Source organism: Mixophyes fleayi, chromosome 8 (assembly GCF_038048845.1).
Source record: "Mixophyes fleayi isolate aMixFle1 chromosome 8, aMixFle1.hap1, whole genome shotgun sequence".
NCBI classification, from domain to species: domain Eukaryota; kingdom Metazoa; phylum Chordata; class Amphibia; order Anura; family Limnodynastidae; genus Mixophyes; species Mixophyes fleayi.
In genome coordinates this window covers 31,779,176-31,806,743 of record NC_134409.1, presented here as the reverse complement: position 1 = coordinate 31,806,743, position 27,568 = coordinate 31,779,176, and the positions used below count along the sequence as shown (strand labels likewise).

Below are 27,568 nucleotides of genomic sequence, written 5' to 3'. Positions count from 1 at the left end.
ACATATAGTACAGTAAGGGTTACAAATATCAGTACATTTTTAATATTTACATTTAACCTTAAATGGAAAATTGTTGGCACACATGTAATGTCTACTTAGCTACTGCCAACACATTATAAAGGAGTATTTCTGAGTATTGAATATGTCATTGGTTTGGACACATTCCAGCATATGATGCCATGTTTATGCCTTTGATGTCAGGGACTTTTAATACTATAAAAACAGGAGCTTTTACTGGTTGTCACATACACTGTGCTGATCTCAACAGACTGCAAAATGTTTCTCATCACACTGCTCATGCTGGTTGGTGCAGCCCTCTGTAATGATGGTGGTATGTATTTAATAGGAGTAGAACAACAACTTTAATTAAAACTTTATTACTGACTTATTTTAATGCTTCTATGCTAACTGTGAATGCTATTTTCTGTTCAACTCAGGTACTAAAGATTGTGCAAAAGCTACATCTGATGACAAAGACTGTTTGCCAAATACAGTACATGTAAGTAGTACTGTATTTCTATGAAATATATCAATAGCCGTCCAGAATTAATAGATAAAAATAATTAGGGAAAGATATTACTAATATTGTAATAACTAAATCATTATGTGGCGATAATGGGTTTCTGCTGGTCCAAGACACAAATATCAATTCGATTTTTTTCCTTCTGTAGACTTGTGTAAACTGCAAAACTATATACAATGTTGTCGATCTTGTAAATAAAATTGGTTAGATTCATGTGAAGTCACCGGTTCCCTTGATGCACTGTATTTGGCTACCTCCTATGTTCTCTCCTACTTATATCCTTCTCTGTTCACTCATTGTACCTCATTTACGGAGCACACTGGATGCACACAACAAATAGCTTTGGTTTTGAATGCCTAGATGATCCACACTTTAAGATACACGTCTACTCTCAAGAGCTGACTCTATAAACTAGAGGTTTGCTAGGATTGTAGGAATGGAGAGGGAATGTGAAGATGTGCACTGTGCAAAAGTATAAACAACAAAGTCCAAGCTCCCAGCACTTTAGAAATATCCCTTTCAAATTCACTATCATGAGGAAGGGAGTCAGGGAGGTGACAGAAAGAAAGAGATATCGGTAAAGCAAATACATTGGTATTAACGTCAAAACATGAAAACATGTTGCCTTTCAATTTTTAAGAACCTGGTACAGATAGGCAATAAAAAAGATGTCATCACAATAACAATATTGCAAAAATTACAATCACATCATAAGAAATATCCAGCAGGTAGAAAATACATAATATTACTTATTTACACCATATTTTGCCCAAAGAATGTAATGGATTTAACTGTATTAAAATTAGAGAAATATTTTATTTTTATATTAATAACATTCTCAATCATTATACTTCTGAGACACCTGACCTACACACTGCACATATTGCACCTAAATACTTATTACTGTTCCCATTATCATATCTTGAGTTTTGATGTTTGTTTAATATACTTTATTTTCCTTGTATTCTGTAATATGTAATTTTGTTTCTATAAAAGATTGTACTTACTTATGGTTGATTTCTGCTGATTTATTTTCTTTAGAACGCTGGAGGACTTGTTATAGAACTTTTAAAATTCCTTTGTGAAGTTCTAGCAGCAACGGTACTGTACATAAGCTTTATTTATATGTTTTTTCGATAGTGGTGATAAATATAGATGAAAATAAAAACATTAAGACTAACTGATAAGACTACGTAAAAGTGGTGATAAGTGACCATTTTGTACTTAGAATAGACCTGATTCCTGAAATGTAAAAAATATCAAAACTGTGATTTTAGTTGTTTATGAATAGTTAATAGTTGTAATTGCTAGGATCTTATTGTATCATTTAATTACTCCTTTCTATATTTCCATTTTGGTGCCCAACAATCCCTTGTGACCCTTCCCCACCACGCCACTCCTTTTAAAAGTCCAGTTTGGGCCTCGTTTTAGTCGGGGTCTCGCCACTATCAGTATCAGTATCAGTATCAGTATCAGGTTTAATGAGATTCCCTTTCTGACAATAGAACCAGGGTGGTCCACAGATGGGTCTCCAAATACAACTTGGAGAAATCACAACCTAAACACATGAAAGTGGTAGATGTAGCATTTTCTCTATCCCTCCCTTTATAATATTTTTCATTTATTCCTGCTGCAAATACTTTCAAGTTCTGCAGAATTACACTGACCCTACAAACTGTTCTTTTCACATGTTATGAGAAATATCTACCAAATGGTAATTTTTAACCATATTTAAAATCAACCAAAATAGCTGGAAATAGCCAAAAACAATATTTTTTTGCCCCAACTCTAACCTATAATGCAGTGATTATTACCAAATTTCAAGGATTTAAAAATATTGGCTTCACTAGCAGTTAGAAAAACACAGAACTATCCCACTCATTTTAGTGTTCCCATTCATGTTATTCTGTTTTCCAGAATGTTCGCTACCTATAGAATACCAATTGAAATTAATGGGTGCATTGAAATGTATGGGAAAACATTTCACTTTTGTCCACCCTGCATTTTTCATTTTAATATATCTGTCAATTCTTTCAGGGTATCCAAATTACTATTCTAAAACTTGTCAATTTAACTATAGATAAAGCTTTAATATTAATATCAATACTCCAAATGAATCTCAATGGGCTAAATAGCTTCCCTGTTGAAACCCAATTGAAATGAATGAATTAATGTCATTGTCTGCACATACAATAATTTAATGTTTTCTTAAACTCACTATTATCACTTGTTTTGAAACCCAATTGAAATGAATGAATTAATGTCATTGTCTGCACATACAATAATTTAATGTTTTCTTAAACTCACTATTATCACTTGTTTGAAGCTACTAAAAAAAAATTTGATTTGTAAAACTGGTGATTTCTAGGTCAATTTACCATTGATGCATTTTGTGATTAAGAAACTGTCCTTTAAAAATAGCAATGTTATCACTATTTTAATAAATTGCCTTTAGTAGATGCTGCCCGATATGTGGTTCTAGCATGAGGAAAGCCAGAGTATCTTTTCATGTTAATCACCTCTGTGTACATCACAGCTAATGGAAATTCACTTGCTAGCATCAATATAAATATTACCAGCTACCATAACAGAGAACATCTCTAACCTCACTAGCAGGAATGCACCATAGGAGTTAATTTTAGGATATAACTTATTGACGCCGGAGGGTGACATACATAACTATATATTTCACACTAGTTCAACCACTGGGCCTCATTTACAAAGCAAACTTGATGAGCATTGCAAAATGCCTTGAATTTAGGTAGGTGCACACTTATTATCTGTATTCCTGAGCCTTCTCCACAAAGTACAAATGATCCTAGGCTTGTGGAGAGGCAGAAACATCTCCATAGGCAGACTGAGCAAAGTCCAACCTTAAACTCCTTTCATTAAAACAGACTATTCTGTTCTTCTCCTAAAATATACTTGGCTCTGTCCCGTTTATGGCTTAGGTTAATCATGACAGTAAGAGGACATTGAGGTTTTTTTTAATGCATGTGACAATTTTCTGATGAAGTTCTTTATTACATTGCTAGTAATGTGCGTAGAAATGAAGTTCTCCACCAACGAACAACATGGAGGCACAAAATGCGCCCCATTAAAAGTATAAGAATAGGCCCAAAGACCATCAGATATAGGCTGGTGCAAAATAAACATCCTTTGGCAAAAGAGGAAATGGAAATCCCTAAAACGCACCCTCCTTACCCCTTGTACTCATTTCATAATGTAGTTCAGAAAATAAATCTTGTTGCTGCTCTACTCCTCAAAGCTAGTCCACCACTGTGCCTATCTGTACATTGCAAGGACAACCTTCATTCTGCCCCTGCCTTTCCTTTCACTTGCTCATCTGCAAATACCACAAATATGTTCCACAAACCAGAGCGCTTTGATGGAATCTAGGTGCACTTGTACAAGTCAAAGTGCATGGTGGGGCCAAAGTGGATTTTGTGCTGCATGATGGATGTTTTGTGGTTCATATATAACCTCCACTGTGTTTCAGTATTCTACTGATCTGCCATAGTTCTATCATCCCTCATATCAGTTGCCTCAGACAAAGATTACACCACATACAATACACTAAACAATGTTACTTGGAAGTGTAATCATCATATTAAGAGCATGTAACAGAAAGAATACAGTTTTACGTACAATGTTCCCCCTGTGAAATATAAGGACATTACAAGTAAGCTTGGAGCTCTGTTCCTTTATAAAAGCACCTGGCCTGCAACCTGGTTCTTTTGTTTGGGCACAATATTCCTTTAGTGTCTCTTAATATCCTTATATTTCACAACAGACAGTGTTGTGAAATATGCATATCCCATATGCAAAGGGTCTAGACGTTTTTAGAATATACACAATGCTTTTCCTAAGTTTATCATTTTGGTACAACATTGCACAGAATATTTTCATTTGTGTTAATTTTGAAAGTAGCATAGAACATAAAAAGATTAAACCAAAACTGTAGTGATTATTTACATGAATACATTATTAATGACCTTTTAAATATTGCCTACAAAACATACGATGTACAGGATTTGTTGGGCGTGAAAGCCTCAATTGGAAAAAAATTGCTGTAAAATGGAACATTAATCAAATTTATTTTGTATACAATCTAAAAGTTTTTAAAGTTTTTGGAAAGCCATCAACTTCTTAATATAACTTAGTGAGGACCTATTCAAACTGACACTTTATGTTCCAGTTTCTTTTGCAATTACATGGCTTGTGTATAGCCCTCTGAGCAGTTATGCAAACAACATAATGTATTAATTAAGCATATTAGTTATTATTACTTTTTATTACAGCCGGATGATTTGGCGAAAAACTATCAAGCCTTTCTTGAAAAATTGAACGGAGTAGTTGTAAGTAAATCTTTTTGTATAAATATTAATATTAGCATAATTGCTGCTCTTGGCAATGCCGGGATATATTTAGAGGAGGAAGAAGGTTATAGTGCCCAGCACTTCAGAAGCGCTAGGCGGACCCCAATATGGTGCGGCCACGCTCCGTGCAAATACTGTCCTGATTTGCCCAGTTGAAATATTGGGAGGTTTGGATTCAGTGTAATCTACATCTAACAGCATCTGATAGGTCAGCTATTGTTAGGCACAAAACACTATATCTATCAGTGCTGGAAGGCAGAGGCATCTAAGACAGATCTCCCTACACATAGGAAAATACTTATTGACACTGGTCACATGATTTCCAGTGACCAACATGGAAGCCTGTACTTTCCCACTGAGCTGTTCATAGAGCTCACATTAAAATAATAAACCTTTTAAAAAGAAAAAAAATAGAAGACCTGCTCAGGCAAGTACCTTTGTGATGTTACAAAATGTATATGGGAATCAGACACCTATTTCTATAGAACATATGGATGAGGAGCGAGTAAATTTAGCACAGTAATAATGGGGAAGTCTGAGCACTCTTATTAGCTGCGGGATAAGCACAATAGTGCACCCAAATATGTAATCATTATTCAAAACCAAGATTTCAGGATCATCAGAAAACAATGGATATTGGGTGTGTATATATATATATATATATATATATATATATATATATATATATATATATATGTATATATATATATATATATAGGCTTCCTGGTTTATATGATGAAGCAGGTGGTGGAAATTAGTAATTTCAACTACATCCCTAGATCCAAATAAGCATAAATACCCAGCAAGTAAAGCATATGTAAACCAATATACTTCACGAAAGGAAATTAAAATATCTGTCACTTGAAATAGACCATAAATATAGTATATGACACATAAATCAGGCTGAAATGAGCTGCATATTGGAAGAAAAATGGAAGAGTATAACTTAATGAAAGTTTAGGCCCAATGAGACAGTAGAACCTGCTTACTGGTGACATTGTCCCATGTACAAGACGAGGTTAATTCCACCTTTAAAACTACAAATCTCACAAACAGATATACAGATGGACCATGACAGCGCTCAGTGTAGACGTGCACCTATGTATGATTAGACTAATCGGTGGGTGATATTCTGTACTTATAGATGTGCTGCACTGGGTAACTGCTTGTATTGTGTTATTTGTGAGTCTGCTAGGTTAACAAAATAAAATGGAAGCATGGCTTCAGGATACAGTATATTTTGCTGACAAACTTAATATGACAGAATTGAACAGAGTTTTCGTAAGTAAAATAGATATTTTAAGTCATTAAAATATTTAATAGTATTTAATGTGAAAGTGTATATTTGACATTTTATCATTGTTGATCAATTCACAGACATGTCTTGGCTGTAGCTTGAATAATATCCTTGCAGGTTTTGGAACTTCATACGTAAGTTTACATACACAAAATTCATATGCACAATAATCCTATAATCTAAGATTGTAAAAGTCTGTGTACAACTCACTGGTGTGTTTAAGGGGGTGGTGATTTGGTTAAGAAATATTGTCCAAAATATGATACAAAGTAAAAATTTTCCAATAGTATTTGAAGACTATGCGAGATCAGGATACAAATATTACATATTTCTGTGTGCATTATATGTATGCTAAGAAGAAATATGTCTGCTTTAAAAAAAGTAAGGACAAGAAGCAATCTGATCTACTAGACATGTTACATATGGAATATCCACACCAGCTGTAGTTCTGCACTTGCCCCTGAGATATATCACTTATAAATTACAGATTGTTTGTATTCATCAAACTGCTTCCCATCTCCTATACTGTAAATAGTAAAATGTTATGGAATTTTTTGAAATAGAATTCACATGAATCCAAAACGTTATTGATATTCAAATCCAGAAATTGTCAGTGTTCTAGGACTATATTTATTAAACCTAACGCATTTTTCATATTGCTTTTGGAAAATGTTTAGAAGAGAAGGATTATGCAGATAGTGCATTCATGCTTACAGATGATGTAGAGATTGTTCCACACAGATACTTAGGGCCTCATTTAGAGTTATAAACAAAGACAACTAAAAGGTACAAACTTGTATTTGGACACACCATAAAATGCAAGGGGTACAAATGCTATTTTAGGTTTACATGCATGGAAAAATCTTGCTTTTGCATGTAGCAACAAATATTGGACATCTAGGATGCTCTCCAATCTCAAGTCTACATCTGGCATTTTATATTTGCTCCCCTGCAGTGCAGCATGGCTGTGCCAAAGTGCAAAATTGCTCCCTCTATCTGGATTTACTCCTAACCCTAAATGAGGCCCAAAATGTTTCTATCTCAACTATTCCAATCTACTCACAGATATGTCACAAGATAGCATATTCTCCACCTGATCCTTAGGCATGGGACAGCATTCACTGGAATCCTCGGTTTCCTCTGTATCTTTGAACAAACAGACATTTTGTAGCCACTAACACTATAAAATTTTACATTTGTGGTTATTCAGTCACTGGCAAGAAAGTTAGAGCAAATAAAAATAGTATATGGCAGTTCGAGGGCACAACTTTGACTGATATACCTAGTTTTCATGTAATTTGACAAAACAAAATGTACAGGTGTTTCTGAGAAGTTTTTATTGATAATGTTATAACTATGAATGCTCACAGTTCCACATATTGTAAACGCAGGTATTCTTCACTTTAAATGCTATTTAAATAGCATTTAATGGTTGGAGAATATGCCATTTGGAAGGGTGTTCCTAGTTTAACAGATAACTGAAAAGCCCTTTCCCCCCTCTTAAAAATAAATGATTTCCCTTCCTCTTTAGAGGTGGTGGAGATCAGGCTAGGCATATACAGATGAATAATATTTATTTTATAATAATGGAGTGTTCCAGTGACCACCGTACCACAGTGGGTGTGCTGTACCATGGTGCAATGTTCCTGATTGTCAGGACTTTATGCTGTGCGGTGGAGACTTGATCGTGTTATTTGTCCATAAGAAAGGTTCTCCATCTGTAGTTTCATTGGGATGCCGCTTACACCAAGCATCAGCACTTCATGCAGGAAACCACATTTATAGGTGCAATTCTATCAATGATATTTTAAAGAAATAATATAAAAATGTAACATATGATATGTAGACCAATATTCCTGTACTTCCATGACTTAAAATATTTAAATGTGGATCCAACACGCAGTATTTTAGGGGAAAAATATAAAAGTTGTTATTAGTTAAGGGTTGGTCCGAAAGCAATAGTAGAAAGGACTTTGAAGTGATTTTTTAACTTTTACTGGCATGTGCATTTACATCTGGGCAGCAATCCTATACATAATAGAGCAAAGGATCTATGCAGAAACACTTACCTAAAGCACAAAGTGGATGTTAGTCTATGTATGAACATGCTGGACAAACATGAAGATGTGAGTAACAATGTGTGCTGTCAGATCTCCATTTTTGAAATTTCATAAATTATATTGTTTATTCCTATTGTTCCCCTTTAAATAATGTAGTTTTTATATAGTTTGTACCGTATAGAACATGTCTTGCTATAATAACTGTACATGGAAGCTACCTCTTCAAAAGAGTAGGGATGCCTGAGTGACCCAACATGTGTTCTGTTATTTGTAAACAGAGTATAAAATAAAAAATATTTAAAAATAAATAAATAAATGTTCCATTCAGAGATATAGTGGATTTAGCGCTTGGCACAGTTTATATTTAATAATTAAATCTAATTTTAGGAATTCCTACAAAGTCTAGAAGGTACAAAGGGCGCAGATGAATTGCTAACAGTAGTAAGAAAAATATTGGTAAGTTATGTCTACTATTTTGTTTATATTTTTTAAATCTTTTATGTTACAAAATATAAGTTAGAAATAAATAGTGCATACTGTACATTGAAATTATTGCTGGCAAAATTTCACAGTGATGTTGAAGTTATAAGACCTGTAGCATTTATATCATTATATTATTGTGACACATTGTAAATAAATCAGCCAATTAAGGTTATTACACGGCATGTTTTAAAACACTTATTAGATGTGATAGACAAAACCTTTAATATGTCCATGCAGTCAAAGTGGGTACACGTCACGTTTGATGAACATTAACAATGCACTAAAGGACACATCTCAAAGTTTCCAGCATCATTTAGCGTGACCATACACACATTAAACGGACACTGACAAATGTTTGCTAAGAGCTTAGCCAGTGCTGAATGAGCATTTCCATAGAACTCCATTGTATTTTTAGAGCGTTATTAATGGTTAGAAATGAAGCAGCTGATCCACACACTCTGTGCCCCTCTGCACCCTCGCTGTGCCCCCTCTGCATCCTTTCTGTCCCCTCTGCATCTGCGCTGTGCCCCCTCGCTGTGCCCCCTCGCTGTGCCCCCTCTGCATCCTTTGTGCCCCCTCTGCATCCTTTGTGCCCCCTCTGCATCCTTTGTGCCCCCTCTGCATCCGCGCTGTGCCCCCTCTGCATCCGCGCTGTGCCCCCGCTGCATCCGCGCTGTGCCCCCTCGTTCTGCCCCCTCTGTATCCCGCCGTGGACAGGAAGAAAAACAAAAACAAAAAAAAAGAAAAACTTACTAATCCGGCGGCGCCCGGGACCCAGCATCCTCTCTCCTACCGCTTCTCACTGATGATGTCATGCCCGGCATTCAGTGAGAAGCGAGGAGGGAGGAGTTTTTCTTTTTTGTGTGTTTTTCTTCTTCTTCCTAGCCACGGCACCCCTGTGACAGCGCCTGGGAGCCGCGGCGCACAGTTTGGAAACCTAGGGCCTATTGATTTTTTAATGAATGCATATTATTAACATGGTCTACCTTGAGGATGATACATGTTCTCACATAATTGTACTTGATTATTACCCCCGGATACCTGCCTGCAGGAATATAATGCTGACTGAAAAGCTCCATGCAATGGGGTAATCTGGATTTCCTGCCTGCTCCCAATCCCATATTATATGTCTAAAAACCACTTGGATAAATCCTAAAAGTATTTGCAGATGAAACCCTGAATTCTGCTTTCTTTATACCACACAATTGTTGTCATTCTGCTACAAAGACTTCATTGCTTTTCACATTGAGATCTAATTTACCCAGATGTAGTCGTGTTTGAAAGAAAGAAAATGTTGAGCACCACTAAATATTAAGGTCAACAAAAGCGGTGCAATTGTTATATATAATATTTAACTCTAAAATATAAAAAAACAAAACGTTTTATTTTTTATAAAATAATGCTCAACTTATAGTCCCATGCACTAACGAAAAGTAAAATACCAAAACTGCAATAACAACAATTAAACACTTGGATTAAAATTACAAAGGATTCCCATAAACAGGAGCCACCAACAATGGCTATATCACTGGTTATCAGATACAGAGTAGTATGAAAATATAATAAACATAATACAGTTCAAAGTTATGTAGTAATTACAGCTCTCTGCTATAACTGTGTATCTTACGGTAGGTAGTTCCTGAATTACACCTGCGGTATACAGAAATATGTTTGTGTGTACAGAAAAGTAATGATAGCAATCCCAATAGAAAAAAAAAAAGTCAAAACCTATAAACATAACATAACACCAGAACTATATGTCCACAGATATTAATGAATATGAGTAACCCACATTAAATCAGTATGATATGATAATAAAATAACATGGTCATAAAAGTAAAATGTTATCTATCAATAGAGAATCTAGCAAAACTTCAATATAAATAATCAGGTTAATATTATTGTATCAAAGAACAAATAAAATGCAGTTGTATCAAGGAATGTGCAAAACGTTGCTAGATGTTTATGTAGAGGCTGCTGAACGGATAAATGCTAAAGTATTTAGCTCACTTGGCAGACAGTTGTGGAGTATATGTTTCTCATATGATTTCCAGTTGCCTTACAGTTTATATATTGTTTCACTATATAAAACTGCTGAACATGCTGGCACTTGAAATATTAAACATTTGTGCACTTTCCATCATACATGCTGTATACACAGGCAGATTTGGTCACTCTGTGGGTGTCCGGATCAGTGTCAATATATTATAATATGATTGTTTGGCTTTCGGGCCAAATAACTTAATATATGGGGTAAAAAATACATTGTCATTGTTTCAGCCCTATCAAATTTTCTGCTGTTGCTGACATGTGATCACATGTTGAGTGATGTTGTGTACATTGAACATATACAGCGATTACAGTTGAGCAATTTATGTTGCACTGCAAGGGGTGCAAATACAAACATATTTTGCTGGTAGGGCGCATACTGCACTTCCATGCTGCACACTCACATTACCCAACTTTTATTTTACATTGTATTCTAGAGTTGGACTAGACTGCACCCCCCCTTCCCCACCCCCCTTCAGCACAAAATGGTTTTTCCAGGTGCACCCATTAGCTGGAGTTTCTCCTAACTCGATAGAAGGCGCATAATATCCAGTTTTATTCTCCAAAATAGTCTGTCAATTAAACTGCATGTTTCCAGTGATAACTTGTACCATTTTACAATATGAACAATAGATTCAGTAATTTAGCACTGAGCTTAGGAATTCCTATCTAAGAATATTAGTGATATTATTACTAAACATTCTCCAGGCAACAGTGAGTGTGCTCATACCATCCAAAAGCTGTTTGTACAGTAAATGCTAACATGTAGGAACAACAGAAAATGTATCTAGTCACTTTGGTCAGAAGTATCTTTAATTCTTAAAGGGGTTTAAATAAAAACACAATTTTGCAGAAACATTTTCATGCATATTACATTTTACAAAAGCTTCTTAGTATAGACATCAGAGGAATCTGTAATTTAAGCAGTTTATGTCTCAGATATGATATAAGTAATATATATGTCAAAAAGTAAATCTTTATAGGAGTGTATTGGATGATGAATATAATCTAAATATTCAGGGTATTACCCACTTAATTGATATATGCATATATTTAAATATTGATAATTTCCTAAATAAGGGAATGGTATTTACATTCTGATGATTGATATGAAAATTCTTTTAAAGAGACAGCAATACACTGATTTGCGTTATGAGGATATATTATGTGAATACATTAATAAGATGATAATGTATCCAAAATAGGTGCTTTTACCAGCTGTACTTGAAATAAAATATAATGTCAGAAATTTTAAATAAATATGTAGCAAGCAGATATATAAATGCAATAATTACAAACAATAAAAGAGGAAGCTGACAGCTCATATTTTAGTCTTCTTTATTTTAACACAATTTTCACTTACACAATCACAAATCACTTGTTGTTTTAAACATGTTGCCTTATATGCAAAGAGGATGGTCTGATTTTAAAGCATATCAATAAAATGAAGGTTTTATCTATTGTAGCCGAAGTGTGCCCCCTACATAAATAATACACAGTGATATAAAACGGAAATGCCCTGGAGCTTTTCAGTTACGTTTTCTATTTTTATAAATCTTTAGATTTTGGGAATTTTCTTTATTCTGAATATTTTGTCTTTTCCATATTTTCAAGGAATTACTAGGTATTTCTAAAGAAACTGAGGATGCTGTTTGCCATACGGTAAGGTCATATTTTTTTAACAATAGTTATTCCATTTTGAAAATGATGTTATAGCTCTTATTGACTTATATCTCTTTTTTATTTTAAGAGTTAATCCACTCCCCAAGTGGCAGAATTATGTCTTCCATGTCTTCAATAATCCACCCCAGCTGGAACAAATACCACTTCAATATCCAGGGCTCAACACTCTCAATGAATACAGCATTTAGTGCAGTGTTTTGATAATGCTGATTGGACATCTGCAGTGGCTCAACACAGCCATCCAACCAATGTTATGAAATGCTGCACTATAAGGTGTATTCAGTAAAACTTCTCCAGTATGTCTTGCACTTGAGAGGGGCTCATTACCAGTGCCATTACGGCTGATCAATGCAGGAAATATTGGGGTCTGGGTTATACAGCTTTTATTTTGAATACTCCCATTCATAAAACCACTAAATGGAAAATAAAGAAATGCACTAGTAATGCAATAGTGCAAAGGACCTAACAGGTAAGATAAATGGTATTTGTTCAGTTTGCCATGCATCTAGTATACAAGGAAATTTGGATTTACTTACAGAATAAAGAACATGAGTGGAACTCTACAGTAGTCCATATGTAGAGGTTTTAGTTTAACTGCTCTCATTTAATAAAAAAGCAGAAAAAGAACATACAGGACCTCATGTACAGTGGGACGCAAGTCCAACTCATATATGCAAAAAGCACTATTGGCCGCTACGCATGTCAGACTAAGACGGATCTCCCTCTAGTAACTCTCTATGCTTAGAGAGGAGGAATAGGGAAGAAAGTGGGCGGGCCTAGCAATGTAAAGGTGTATTTACATGCTGCTTCGCTGAGTTGGAGGCTGCCGCAGGTAGGTCTCTAGGAGACATATCTGCTGCGGGAACTTTCTCCTGGTGCATGTTCCGTGCTAATGATGATGACCATCAGCACCGGCCTTGCTGTTTTAAAAAAAATATAACAAAATAATTATTTTTTTTTTAAAAAGAACTGCGTGCAACCCCCCCTCCCGAATCAGCCAAACTAACCCTAGTATTGCTTATGGGGGAGAAGCAGAGCATTTTTTTTTTTTAACACTAATTTATTTATTCATTTCTCTACCATACCAGGTCGCTGTGACTGACAAGTGTATCATGCACTGTGGCCCATAAGGCAGATAAAGAGATGCGTGTGCAATTTGCATAGTATTACCATTTACAAATTAAGTGTCAATTGCATCCAGCTCTGGCCCACAGTGTGAAATGTATAAAGGACACTAGGGGGTAAATGTATTAACATGCGGGTTCTTCAACACCCGCGTGTTCAGTGTCTTCGGCGATTAAATTTCAAGCGGCGCTGCATTGTAAAGGGAAACTTCCCTTTACAATGCAGCGCCGCTTAAAATTTTATCGCCAAAGATGCTGAACACGCAGGTGTTGAAGAACCCACATGTTAATACATTTACCCCTAGATGTAGTTACTTTGAAGATCAGTGGAACTGTGTAGTTGTCAACACAAGTAGACTAGGATTTATAGTAAGACCACATAGGACAGGACTAGGGAGTATATAGTGGCATCTTATTATTATTATTATTATTATTATCTTTGACTTATAAGGCGCCACAAAGGGTCCGCAGCGCCGTACATTTCATATACAGAAAACAGAACCAAGACACAACATAATACAAATATATACAAACACAGGTGACAGGGTAAAGCAAATCAGATTATATCTGACAGATAGAGAAAGGGATGGTAGAAATCAGCAAGAAGAAGGCCGAAGATTAATAAAACAGGGAAAACAGGGCTAGCGAAGCAGGCCAAGAGGTACAGAGGGTGAAGGAACTGTAGAAGGAGCACACAAGGAAAGAGGGCCCTGCTCATGAGAGCTAACAACCTAGAGGGAGGGGGGAGATACATAAATGGGGGTACTAACTAGGGGAGAGAGCCAGGACAAGAAAGTTAGGAGGACTGATAGACTTGAATAAAGAAATGAGTCTTAAGGGCACGCTTGAAGCCTTTGAGAGTAGATGCTAACCTGATGGAATGTGGAAGATCGTTCCACAGCAAGGGAGCAGCCTGGGCAAAGTCCTGAAGACGAGAGTGAGAGGAGGTGATCAGTGAAGTAGTGAGGCGGCGGTCAGAGGCAGAGCGGAGGGAGTGGGTAGGAGTGTAGGTAGAGATGAGATTGGAGATGTAGAGAGGGGAAGATTGACTAAGAGCTTTAAAGGTGAGGGTGAGGAGTTTAAATTTAATTCTGTAGGGTATGGGGAGCCAATGTAGTGACTGTTGAAGGGAGACCGCAGAGATAGAGCGGCGGGAGAGAAAAATGAGGCGGGCAGCAGCATTGAGGATAGACTTAAGAGGGTCAAGGCGAGAAACAGGTAGGCCAGAGAGAAGAAGGTTACAGTAGTCAAGGCGAGAGATAATAAGCGAGTGAACAAGGGTTTTCGTGGCTTCCGTGGTGAGAAAGGGACGTATCTTAGATATATTCCGAAGGTGGAAGTAACAGGATTTAGAGAGGGACAGAATGTAAGGCTTAAATGAGAGGGAGGAATCAAGGATGACCCCAAGGCATCGGACTTGGGGGACAGAAACGAGGGTAGTGTTATTAACAGAAATAGAGAGGGGGGAGGTGGGAGAGTCCTGGGAGGGGGGAAGACTGTAAGCTCGGTCTTGGAAATATTGAGTTTAAGGAAGCGTTGGGACATCCAAGATGAGATGGCCGAGAGACAGGAGGAGACACGAGACAGAAGGGAAGGGGAGAGGTCAGGGGATGAAAGATAGATTTGGGTATCATCAGCATAGAGGTGGTACTGGAGGCCAAAGGAGCGGATGAGGACACCAAGGGAGGAGGTGTAGAGGGAGAAAAGCAGGGGGCCAAGAACGGAGCCTTGAGGAACGCCAATGGGTAGGGGAAGAGGGGGTGATGTAGAATCATGAGTAGAGACGGAGAGGGAGCGGTTGGTGAGGTAAGATGAAAACCAGGAGAGGACAGTGTTAGATAGGCCTAAAGATTTGAGAGTTTGCAAAAGGAGTGCGTGGTCAACTGTATCGAAGGCAGCAGAGAGGTCAAGAAGGATAAGAAGGGAGTAGTGTCTATTGGTTTTAGCGAGGAGAAGGTCATTAGTGACCTTAGTGAGGGCAGTTTCAGTGGAGTGGAGGGGGCGAAAACCAGATTGGAGCGTCAAGTAGTGAGTGAGAGGAAGGAAAGGAGGTGAGACGGTTGTAGACAACCCGTTCAAGGAGTTTGGAGGCAAAAGGAAGAAGTGAAATAGGGCGGTAATTAGAGAGAGAGGCGGGATCAAGGGACGGTTTCTTGAGTATGGGGGAGACAAGAGCATGTTTAAAAGAGGAGGGGAAGATTCCAGAGGAGAGGGAGAGGTTGAGGAGGTGTGCAAGGTGGGAGCAAGCTTCAGGAGAGAGGGAGCGGAGAAGGTTGGAGGGGATTGGGTCCTGTGTGCAAGTGGAGGGGGGAGAGGAAGAGAGAAGGGTATGGACTTCATCTGCAGATACCGGAGTGAAGGAAGAGAAGGAGGGAGAGCTAGCTGGAGGGGAGAAAGGAGATAGTAGAAGCAGAGGAGGGTGAGAAGGGGGACAGAATGGGAATGGAGGGGGGAGAGGCTGGTGTAAGAAGGGACTGCTGGGAGATGTCATGACGTATAGACTCAATCTTGGAGGTGAAGTGGGTAGCAAAGTCGACAGCAGAGAGCATGGTGGGGAGTGGGAGAGGGGGAGGGGAGAGGAGGGAGTTGAAGGTGGCAAAAAGCCGACAGGTGTTTAGAGGATTGGGAAGAAATGAGAGCTTTGAAGAAAGATTGTTTAGAGAGGGAAAGGGCCGAACTATAAGATGCAAGCATGAACTTGAAGTGGAGGAAGTCAGCATGAGTGCGTGACTTTCTCCAAAGCCGTTCTGCACTGCGGGAGCATTTTTGAAGATAGCGGGTAAGTTTAGTGTGCCACGATTGTGCAGCGGTAAGAGTGCGATTGTAGAAGGAGACAGCCTTATCAGGGCAAGAAAAAGTGGTGATGGGGGAGAGGAGCGAGCCCAGAGAGGAGGAGAAAGTGGTAGGATCAACTGTGTCAAGATTACGCCTGGTGAGAGTAACCTTGGGGGCCTGGGACGATGAGAGGGGTGGAGAGATGCTAAAAGAGAGGAGATGGTGGTCCGAGAGAGGAAAAGGTGAATTAATGCGGTCAAAGACAGTACCGAAGTGTAAAAAAACCGATCTAGGGAATGGCAACTGCGGTGGGAGGGAGAGTTGGTCCATTGAGAGAGACCAAGAGAGGAGGAGAGGGAGAGAAGTTTGGAGGCAGCAGGGTCTGAGGGATTATCTATAGGGATATTAAAATCCCCCAAGATCAGGGAGGGAAGGTCAGAGGAGAGAAAGTAAGGGAGCCAGGTGGCAAAGTGATCAAGAAATTGGGAGACAGGACCAGGAGGACGGTAGATAACAGCAACACGAAGGTGGACTGGGTGGAATAGGCGGATAGAGTGTACCTCAAAGGAGGAAAAAGAGGGGAAGGGTTCAGGGGGAAGAACCCGAAAAGAGCAGCAGGAGGAGAGAAGTATGCCGACGCCACCACCTTGCCGTTCCCCAGGTCTGGGTGTGTGGGAGAAGGACAAGCCCCCGAAAGAGAGAGCAGCAGGAGAGGTAGTGTCCTCAGGGGATAGCCAGGTTTCAGTGATGGCAAGCAGGTTGAAGGATCTAGAGATAAAGAGATCATGGATAGAGGTCAATTTGTTGCAGATTGATCTGGCATTCCAGAGACCACAGGATAGTGGAAGAGAGGGAAGAGGAGAGATGTGGATGAGATTGTTGGGGTTGCTTGTCTGCAAGGGTGAGTAAGATATGGAGCGAGGGGAATGACAGGAAGAGAGGGTAGGAATTAGACGAGACGCAGAAATAAGAGGGGATTTGTCAGCAGACAGGAGATGAGGGGCAGGGGAGCAAGAGGTAGGGGAGGAGTGGAGATAGTGTAGATAAGGGGGTTTATGAATGGGAGAGGCAGAAGCTAGGAGTGACGTGAGGGATAAGATTAGCTGGTGGAAAGAGAGGGAGGAGGTAGGTAGGAGCAGATTGACACTGAGAGAAGAGCAGCGAAGGGGACAAGAGGGAAAGGGTGTGAGTGGGGAAAGGGAGGAGAGAGGAAAAGATGTAAGATGGGGCAGCATGTTAGATCAGGGGCCCAGAGGCACAGAAGAGATGAGAGGAGTGAAATAGGGAGGGGATGGGAAGTGAGAAGGGGGAGTGAGGAGGAAGAACAATATGGAAAGGTTGAACATGGGAAGCAGGGGGATAAAGGGAGAGGACAGAAGTGGGAGAGGAGTAAATCATGATAAAGCTATAGAAGGTGTGGAATATACAGTTGAAAGAATTCAGAAAGCAAGACTGGTAATGGCTTACAAGTGTAGTGAGGAAATAGTGAGAACACAAGAGGTGAATAAAAAGAATGCAAAGGTAGAAGGAGAGAAAAGAGGAAGAAGAGATGTAAAGTATGAGTCAGGGAATAAGAAGCAGAAAGGACAGCAGAGATAGCAGATGGGTGGGTTTAGAAAAAACAGGTAGGTGAAACAGGAACATCAGGCACGATTGGAAGGCAATAGTATAAAACAAGGTATAATACAAGGTGCACTAAGCTGGTGATACAAATCCACAGGACAAGAGGGAGCCAGTTCAAAGTTCAAGCTAAGTGGAGTAACAGTGTGGTTTAAAAGTGTGAATCCAAGCAGCATAAGAGGAATCACCAAGTGATAATACTGCAGCAGGCCTGAATAAGTGTGAGAAACAGTTCAGCAGGGAGAGTCCAGGCAGGTAACAATCCAGGTGGTGGAGGAAATCAGAGCTCAAGGCAGTTTGTTGAATGTTGTCCTCATGTAGCAGTGTTTGCAGGTAAAAGGTTCCCCTCCTGTTCTCCTCTTGTTCATACCTCTTGTAACCATACCATAAAAACTACAATATCTGCACAATTGATCTTTAGAGATAGCTAGACAGTGGTAGAATGAGATATTTACCATATAAACTACAATATCTGCACAATTGATCTTTAGAGATAGCTAGGCAGTGGTAGAATGAGATATTTACCATATAAACTACAATATCTGCACAATTGATCTTTAGAGATAGCTAGACAGTGGTAGAATGAGATATTTACCATATAAACTACAATATCTGCACAATTGATCTTTAGAGATAGCTAGACAGTGGTAGAATGAGATATTTACCATATAAACTACAATATCTGCACAATTGATCTTTAGAGATAGCTAGGCAGTGGTAGAATGAGATATTTACCATATAAACTACAATATCTGCACAATTGATCTTTAGAGATAGCTAGGCAGTGGTAGAATGAGATATTTACCATATAAACTACAATATCTGCCCAATTGATCTTTAGAGATAGCTAGGCAGTGGTAGAATGAGATATTTACCATATAAACTACAATATCTGCACAATTGATCTTTAGAGATAGCTAGGCAGTGGTAGAATGAGATATTTACCTGTGGATGAGATATAAATGTTTTGTTGCTTATGAATTGTTAATGTCCTACTGGTGCTTTATACTTCAATGCATTTTTTATTTTTTTTTATTTTATATAATATCTTCTGCTTGCAGAAGGGCAGCAAGTGCAAAATTCATTTTAGTTTCTTGTAGAATACATTTCATTACTTTTTACAGCTGGGATGTGATGTCAGCTGAGGTCCTTGTAATGGGATGGAGGGAGGGTAGCATGGTGGTGTGGTGGGGTTGGCGAAAAAATATTTTAATGTAATATAAAACTTTTTATATCTCCTCTCCTTGCCGTCTTCTCATGTTGGTTTACTCCTGGATGTAGCGGTTTCTCTGCCTGTTTTCTCTTATTCTACCGCTTTGCATTTCTCCAGTAGGTTTTCTTTTGTTCTTTCTGTGGTCTTTTCTATGATTCTTTTATCATCTGCTATCAACACACTCATCTTCTGCTGCCGTGAGCATTTCAAAGATGTGATTGTCTCATTAGCTTGTTTCATCCTCACCCACTTTAAAACTGAGGACATCCTGGACAGACAGGAGGTGGAGATAGTGGCTGTAATATAAATATTTAAATATGTCAATCAATATTTTTTACAGTTGGGACCCGTAATAACATCAGAGTGTTTGAAAAAGCTAACAAAGGTATGAATATTGTGCTGTCTGTATGATAATATTTTGACTTTACTAAGGTGAATACATTACTATGGTAAATACATTGAAATTACATTATAGGTGTTATATATATATATATATATATATATATATATATAAAATCTCTTTTATAGTGGGGCAAGGGACTGATGGATTACTTCTCCTAGATCCAGGCTACACTAGATCTAATAGTTTTGGGTCAGGAGAGATCCAATCCAGACCTTCTCTAAAGGATTTCCCTACATCTGATTGGATCACTATGACATCACAGGGTTTCCTAGCATCCACCTAGTACCTAAAGCAGAAGGGATCTGGTTGGCAGAAACTGAATTGCTTGTCCCCTGGTTATTCCCTGGACCCTTGGGATGTCTCAGAACAAGTGGAGAGGGGTGATATACAAAGATCACAGTACTGAAAGACAGAAAATAAACAAGCTAATCTGTTTGTAGCATACACATAAATTGGCAATGTGATAGGAATGTTAATTACATACTGTATATGGCAGAAATATGTCAATATCAATATATTTATATATATATATATATATATATATATACTGTATATCCCCCTTGAAATCAGACAGAACTGTATGATCTGTGAATTTATTTCAGTGAGAGTTGCTGGGACTTCAGGAGCACAATTTTGTTGTAGTTTACATATTGCTCTTGGAATCATTGTTTTTTTCACACTGCATAACGTCAGATGTTTTTGCAGAATTTAGGTCTTCTTTTATTTTAAAGCCACATAAGTGTAATAGCAGCAAGCAGTCAACCAATAACAGACATTTACTGCTTATTGTTTCATCCTCCCTGGAATCCTGGCACACAGTAGATATTTGGGTTACTTGGCGTATAATTATAGGATGTCTTTTTGAGTTACATAATCAGCACTTGGTAACCAAAGGCCTCACTTCTTTTACACTAATTGAAATTGTTTATTTGTTATCTTTTAGGAGGATCTTCCACAGCTGGTTAAGGACGTGCAAGCTTTAATATGTGAGGTAAGAAAGAATATAAGTTTCAGCTTTACCCTCCTGTGCCATTGAACTGATTTGGGTGAGAAGTATTCCAATACAATGGATTTAAATTGAACACAGCCCCTTCCTCAATGGGGAATGTTTAACAACTCAAAATATATTGAGCCCCCCGTGCAGACTTTTTACGTTTGGTAGTGATAATGCCGACTGCTGCTCCTCCATGTCTGTTATAGACTGAGTTAGTGATGTCATAGTGTAGCGCACCAGTTACAGCACAGTGACACTCTCGCAGCCTATCACTGACACAGAGGCCTTGTGCTAATGTCATCCCTTCCACTAACATGCTTCATCATAACTAGATCACATTTTAGAAAATATTGGAAATATTAAAATTGTGGGGAGTAAGGAAATGTAAGGTTTGACACAACAATAAGGTAATGTTTGACACAAGTCTTGTATCTAGGTATATTCACGGATATTTGGTTTGATACTTACATTTTAGAAAACAGGGATATATTAGTTATAAGATAATAGTTTTATGACATAGAGTCCACCTGTTACTACGTGTGCTCTTGGAGAAACATCCCACTCTCCTGTGTGCCCCTATAATAAACTTTGCCAAAACACAGATTGATAGTCTATTTTAACAACAGAAATATATGTACAGTATAACAGGAAAAAAAATAAAATGAAAAAAACATTTCACCAAATATAATTGTAAACCATAGTCCAATAAGTGCATCCAACAACAGAAAGAATAGGTTATTTTGTATATGACATGGGGCCAAGGAGCACCAGCAATACCTGGTCAACTGTAAGGGGAAGTTGTAGTGGAGCATTTCTGTGTTAGACTCATGTATTTCTTTATAAAAAGGACATAGCAAAAGTATGAATGATGCCAAAACCTTCATTTACTTCACAGAATGTTAATAGTGACTTCACATATTAAATCTAATGTAGGACGTATATTACTAGACATGTTTATAACGTGTACTAATTGATACAAAACAATGAATCACTACACACAATTTACACCACAGTTACGAGTTCTGTGACTTGTATAAAGACACTTGGCTATGACAATGTATGTTATATGGTCACGGAACTTCTCAGGTACTTCTTATATTCTTATCATGTATCAGTATACATTTTCCTCCATATTATTAACACAGATTATTTTGAATTTCATTGCATCAATAAATATAACGCAAATTTTAAGATCCTACATACATTCTATGATTTCTATGCAATATTATATTTTTGTTGAACTAGATTAAAAAAACAGTCCTGGACGTGGCCGCTATCAATAACATTTTGGTAAGATCTTTTATTAACTTTCTAAGTCAAAGTTTAATATTTCTTTAACAGTTTAGTGGGTTTTTAATGTATAATTTATTTTGTGATCATCAGTTACATTTATAATATTTCAATAAACAAGTTTATTTTGCTTTATTACATCGTAAAATTGATTAACTGTTTCCACTATATATTCAGTAGATGAATTTCCTCTATGATAAGCTAAACTCTCTCTAGACACAGAGATACTTATTGGTTGATTTTTTTTACTTAATAGTTTCCCCAGCTTTCACAAGACTTGATGCTTTCCTCCATGATGCATGGAGAATGATATATTGTGGGGAGGAAATAAAGCCTAAAATCTCTGTAAATGGGGTTTGGAATTCTCCATGTATTATTACTACGGTAAAATGCAAATTATTATCATTAGGACGGTAATCTTTCACGCTGATTATTGCTCGCGGGTCTGGGAGCCACGAGCAGAAATCCGAGCTAAAATGACCGTATTAACGGTAATAGAGAGCGGGCCGCGTTACTTTCGGCAGTAACAACTGAATGTGCCCCTAAGAGTGCTTGCCTTCTGTACAGTTGTGAAATATTTACAGATATTATATACATGCATAATCCAAAGAAGGGTTGAGGTTAAACCTATTCTTGAGAGCTTGCAATCTAAAGGGAGAGAAGAAATAGACAGATTTGTGGCTGTACAATGTGCAGACTGTTTGAATATGTTTTGGGTTAGAAAGGAACTGGTGATGGAGGGCATAACATTAACAAGAGGTATGATAAGCCTTTAAGCATTGTTAGCTCTCAGTCACTGCTTATAGTGTTTGAGAGACTGGGAAAAGACTGATATTACAGGGTAGAGCATTCAGGAGCAGAGTGACGGCTCTAGTAGAGTCCAGCAGACATTTATGAGATAAATAACAAAGTAAGGCTGAAGGTTGAAGATATTTTTTGTTATTGAAGGCACAAGTGAAAGGGTTGGTGGAGCTGTTCAGCATACACAGGGCTGCCAAGAGGAATTTGCAAGTTTCTGCCCCCCCTCTCCCTCCACACATAGTGGGAGAAGGGATGTGTGCCGAAGAGGGCGTGATCACATAGTGATGGGGGCGTGGCTGCGCCTCTTTAGACATGACATATTGTGTATTAAAATGGTGTTGCTCTCACCTACCCGTTATTGCAGCTTTCACAACCTGGTACTGGGTTCTTTTATGGATCCTGGAATGTTGGGACGTGTTTGGAAAATGTATAGGTACATGAAATATGGAAAATAATAAGTGAGCACAGTACATAACAAAGATCTAAGTGTGTAGTGTATTGTTCATAATATATTACAGTATATAATTTTATAACAAGCAAACTATGTGTGATAAAAATAATCACATATATCTATATGTTTGGAAAGGGTCAAATACTGAAACACAATTGTTAGTGTACAAGAGAAATGGCTGCCTTTAGTGGCTCTGCAACCCCATGCAAAGATAAATACACAAAAAAAATTAAGAGGCGCTCAAAAATTACATAAAATTTTAAACTCCAAACTAATTTATTCAATAATAAGAATATGGGGGAGATTTAATTGCCAGCGATATATATTTTATGATTTTTGCATTGTGATACATATTGTTACTTTATGAATAAATTGGAGTTTTTAATTTTATGTCATTTTCTCTCATCTCTCTGCCCCCCCATCACACTGTCTCCCTCATTACTGTGCCCCCCTCTTCACACATGCCCCTTCTGTCCACATGCTTTACTCACACATGCCTCCTTGGCAGCAGCCTGATCAGCTTAGTGGTTGATCAGGCCCTGCATGGGCATATATACAGTGACAGCAGGTGAAGCAGCTGTTAATGATCCTGGCATTTAAGTGGGTCTATCAGGATCCCTCAGTTACCAGACCCCTGGTATCTGTCACCCATGTTACTCTGGACCCTGCTCCCCTTTGATGGTCAGCAGAGAGCTTAATGTGCCAACACCACTGGGCATTTGAAGCTCCAGAATGCCAGCATTTTGGGACTCCCAAAATAATTTCTGCCCATTGCTATTGTTCCCATCCCCTCATCCAATGGGGCAGACAGTTCGGCAAGGTAGGTGAGTAGAGAGAAAGGGACAGGAGGGGTGAGTGTCCCTTCAAAATTTTGCTATGAAGCCCAGATATATCTAACTTTCTCCCTGTCCCTTTACATGATTCATTTAAGCATTGCTTACATATAACACAAAAATATATGAATAGCAATAACATGGAATATACATTTACAGCCTATAGCCATTTTAACCCAAAATAGTTTACAAATTACTTCAAGGGGCTGCTAATAAATGATTAGATAATTGCCTCAAATGGTACTACATCCACTTTGCACTGGTTTTTAAATTTTCACACTCCAACTTCCATAGCAATATTTATTAGTAGAAAGCAGAGGGTGCCATACTGGTCCTCTGCAACCCTCCTAAAGTTGTGTTTGTAGCAGAGTATTTTCTGATAATCAGCTTAATAAGCCTAGCAAAATAAATGCAAGTCTATGAAGTGTTTGCCTGCACTTGAATTCTGAGTGAAGAGTGCAATATAGTTGAGAAATATTTTGTTAATTTTTAACCTACGATTTCATATTATTTTCATCTTATCTATTGTTATTCTTTGTTTATTATTTATGTATTGTTGGTTGTAAAATTATAATATAAAAATACATTTTCTAATGGTTTGAAGTTATAAACACTATGGGCCTGATTCATTAAGAAAAGTAAGGCAAAAAAATAGTAATTTATCTCCTGGACAAATCATGTTGCAATGTATGGGGTGCAAATCAGTTTATTATTGTGCACACAAGTTAAATACTGGCTGTTTTTTCATATAGCATACAAATACTTGATCGCCTTATATTTGCACTGAAATTTAAAGTTGATCTAGGACATACCATCATCATCATCAACATTTATTTCTATAGCGCCAGCAAATTCCTTAGCGCTTTACAATTGGGAACAAACATTGATAAGACAATACTGGGTAATACATACAGACAGAGAGGTAAGAGAACCCTGCTCGCAAGTTTACAATCTATAGGACAATCTATACCCCAACTATAAATCTGTCATCACATTTTTTTATTTACCACCCCCCCTCCAAAGCAACATGATTTTGCCAAGGTTGAAACTGACTAATTTTTGCTTAACTTTCCTTAATGAATCAGGCCCTATATGCTTATTTTAATTATATTATTTTATGTATAGTGATGGTGATTTTTTTTTAGTGTGCTATGAGCCGTCCACAGATATTTGATAATGTACATACACAGTTAGATTGATAAATTTTAATTTAAGTGTTTGAATTTTAATTGCACATTCCCATTGAGATTATTTACAGGTGTGTTTTAAAAAAAACCTGTTCTACAATTGGATATCCGCTATTTAAATATTGAGAGTTCCATTGGATCCAATTATACACCATCAAAGGAAATGAATCAGGTGAAGGATCTTGGTACACAATTGGTACAGGGAATGCCGGGATTACATCTAAATCAAACTGAGCAAAACAAGCACGCTGACATAGTGATCAGTGCAGGAGACATCCGATTATAGGACTGTGCAGCTACATCTGCCGTTCTGAAATATGGGTGGTTGCAGGACCCCGCAATTATTTATCTTTATATCTACGATTGCCTTTTTTATCATGGGATTTGAACGCTAGTCTCACAACATCTTTCACTGTGGATTCTATCTGCCGCTCTGGAACACGGGTTGTAAGCAGTGTATTATAAGAATTTCTTTATTTACCAAGAACTGATCTTCTCTCCTCTTAGGGAATTTATATGCTAGTCTCCATATTTTTCCACTCAACTCAGGTGGATATATCAGCTTATAAAGTCATTTTGAAATACACAAATCCTCTTATGAAGCAGTTTTCATACTACTTCATTTGGTGAACTATTTATGAAAGGATCTCTCTTATTCCTCCTAATCAATATTGGAAACAACTAAATTACTGTTTAATGCATGGTGATATAGTTCTATAAAGTGCAGCTCATAATTGTGGATATTATATGGAACCCTTTTGTGCCGGATGCTATACTAATACCATTTTTTTCCTCTTGAGCGATTGTATGCTACAGATGCTGCTGTTTTTTAATGTTTTACACTTTGTTACAAGGCGATTATATACATACACAGGTTTTTTTAATAATTAATCTTTTTGGAAACTATAGTTTTTTTCTATATAATAATATACATATGATTTTTTTAATTGTTTATATAGGAATTTAGATATATTATGTTATTTTGTGCTTTCACTATTTTGTAGTTTTGTTTGCCCGTAGGACTGTTGTTACAGATAAAGCATCATATGATAAGAAACTCTTTTGGTTCCCTCTCCCTCATTGCTTTCTTCTATTTTCTAATTTTATTTTTTCAAATAGTGATCTTGGGTTCTAATTTCCCTAATCAACCTAGGAGCCCATTAGGATAAAAGAAGATAAATGTAGCTCAGTGGCCATAGGTTAGACAGACATGATCTTTTTTGAAGACTTTCCTTAGTGGAAAGAACAAATACTTTACTGATGTATGATTAAGGAGATATTCAAAGCATGAACTTGAGCAATGGGATTGATAAACCCTGAACTAAAGTACTATTATCTTCATGCAGGACAATCCAGGTGTGCTATTATTTTATAATGTTCAGTGTGAACATACAGTATGCAATAATGTTACAATTTCCACAGGGTATTTTTACAAGAACATTTTCCAATTTATACCTGATATTCTGGAAACTGATAATCCAAAGGTATAATAAAGCCCAAAGGCTTCCTTCCTGCAGGAGGACACCAGTGATGGTGAACTACTAATATAGCCCATTTCTCTTAACTAAATTGTGCAATCCAGTAATCCCCCCCAGAAGATAATGGGGTACAGTTAGAGGCAAACAACATGCGATTGCACCTTTTCCCAATAAGAAATGCACTACATCGCTATGGTAAGCTTGGTTGTGGGGCTGGGCGTGAGGTCTCTGGTGAGCCTATCGTACAAATGCCCCTGCAGTGGGCCATCCACACATGGTGCAAGAACAGTGTTAGAACTTTGTAGTCTTCAGCTTAACAGATACAAGTAAAAGTGTTAAATGTTGCCATTAATTCTGTCTTCTATTTTTAAGAATCGTATTCCCTGTATTCTCGGAGATGTTCTGAAAGCTTTAAAATTATTGGTAAGATATTTTCTATATCTTAGTTCAAATACTAGTTCTATCACATCATTTAATCTTATATAACATTTCTTTCTAGTACGAACATTCTCAAGTTTAAAATTGCTATGCCCCTAGACCAGGCTATCACCCTCTGTGATTGCCATACCTTGTTATTACCTATTTATACACATCCGGACACAATGAGGCCATGCTCCATTTTTGTAAGTAAGGTCCACACGTAGGGTATATTGGTAATGAGCCCCAAAATGGGAATGTCTCCAACTCCAAGAATGTTGAAGGTAGTCACAGGCATGTTAGTAAATTCAATAAAGCACATACAAAATGGTAAGACCAGTGGTCGCAGTGGGGGTGTATACAGTGGTCTGCCATAGCACCTTATTTAGTTTCTAATTTGCAATATTTAGTGCTGCAGAATGAAGAGAATAGAAACATTTTGACGTCTATTTAATAAATCACCTGCCTAAGATTCTGGGCATAAGGACTATAAAATTACAATGATCAT

At 37.6% G+C, this 27,568-nt stretch overlaps 1 protein-coding gene across 1 annotated transcript; it reads left to right on the top strand.

Annotated features, from left to right (window-relative positions):
* The first annotated feature begins 223 nt into the window (after positions 1–223).
* Positions 224–27,129, top strand: LOC142099987 (uncharacterized). Its single transcript, XM_075183994.1, has 11 exons — positions 224–331; positions 438–499; positions 1,565–1,624; positions 4,825–4,881; positions 6,280–6,333; positions 8,647–8,715; positions 12,406–12,453; positions 19,547–19,591; positions 20,553–20,600; positions 21,849–21,893; positions 27,016–27,129. Exons 1-11 carry the CDS (start codon positions 277–279, stop codon positions 27,127–27,129), a joined length of 657 nt encoding a protein of 218 aa, XP_075040095.1. The 5' UTR covers positions 224–276.
* The last annotated feature ends 439 nt before the right edge of the window (positions 27,130–27,568 follow it).

Bases quoted from the DNA above. Each gene is read 5' to 3' on its own strand.
- LOC142099987 (XM_075183994.1), top strand. From the start codon at position 277: ATGTTTCTCATCACACTGCTCATGCTGGTTGGTGCAGCCCTCTGTAAT. The intron at 12,454-19,546 runs GTAAGGTCATAT...TATTTTTTACAG, and splicing joins AGGATGCTGTTTGCCATACG to TTGGGACCCGTAATAACATC. The intron at 21,894-27,015 runs GTAAGATCTTTT...TCTATTTTTAAG, and splicing joins CCGCTATCAATAACATTTTG to AATCGTATTCCCTGTATTCT.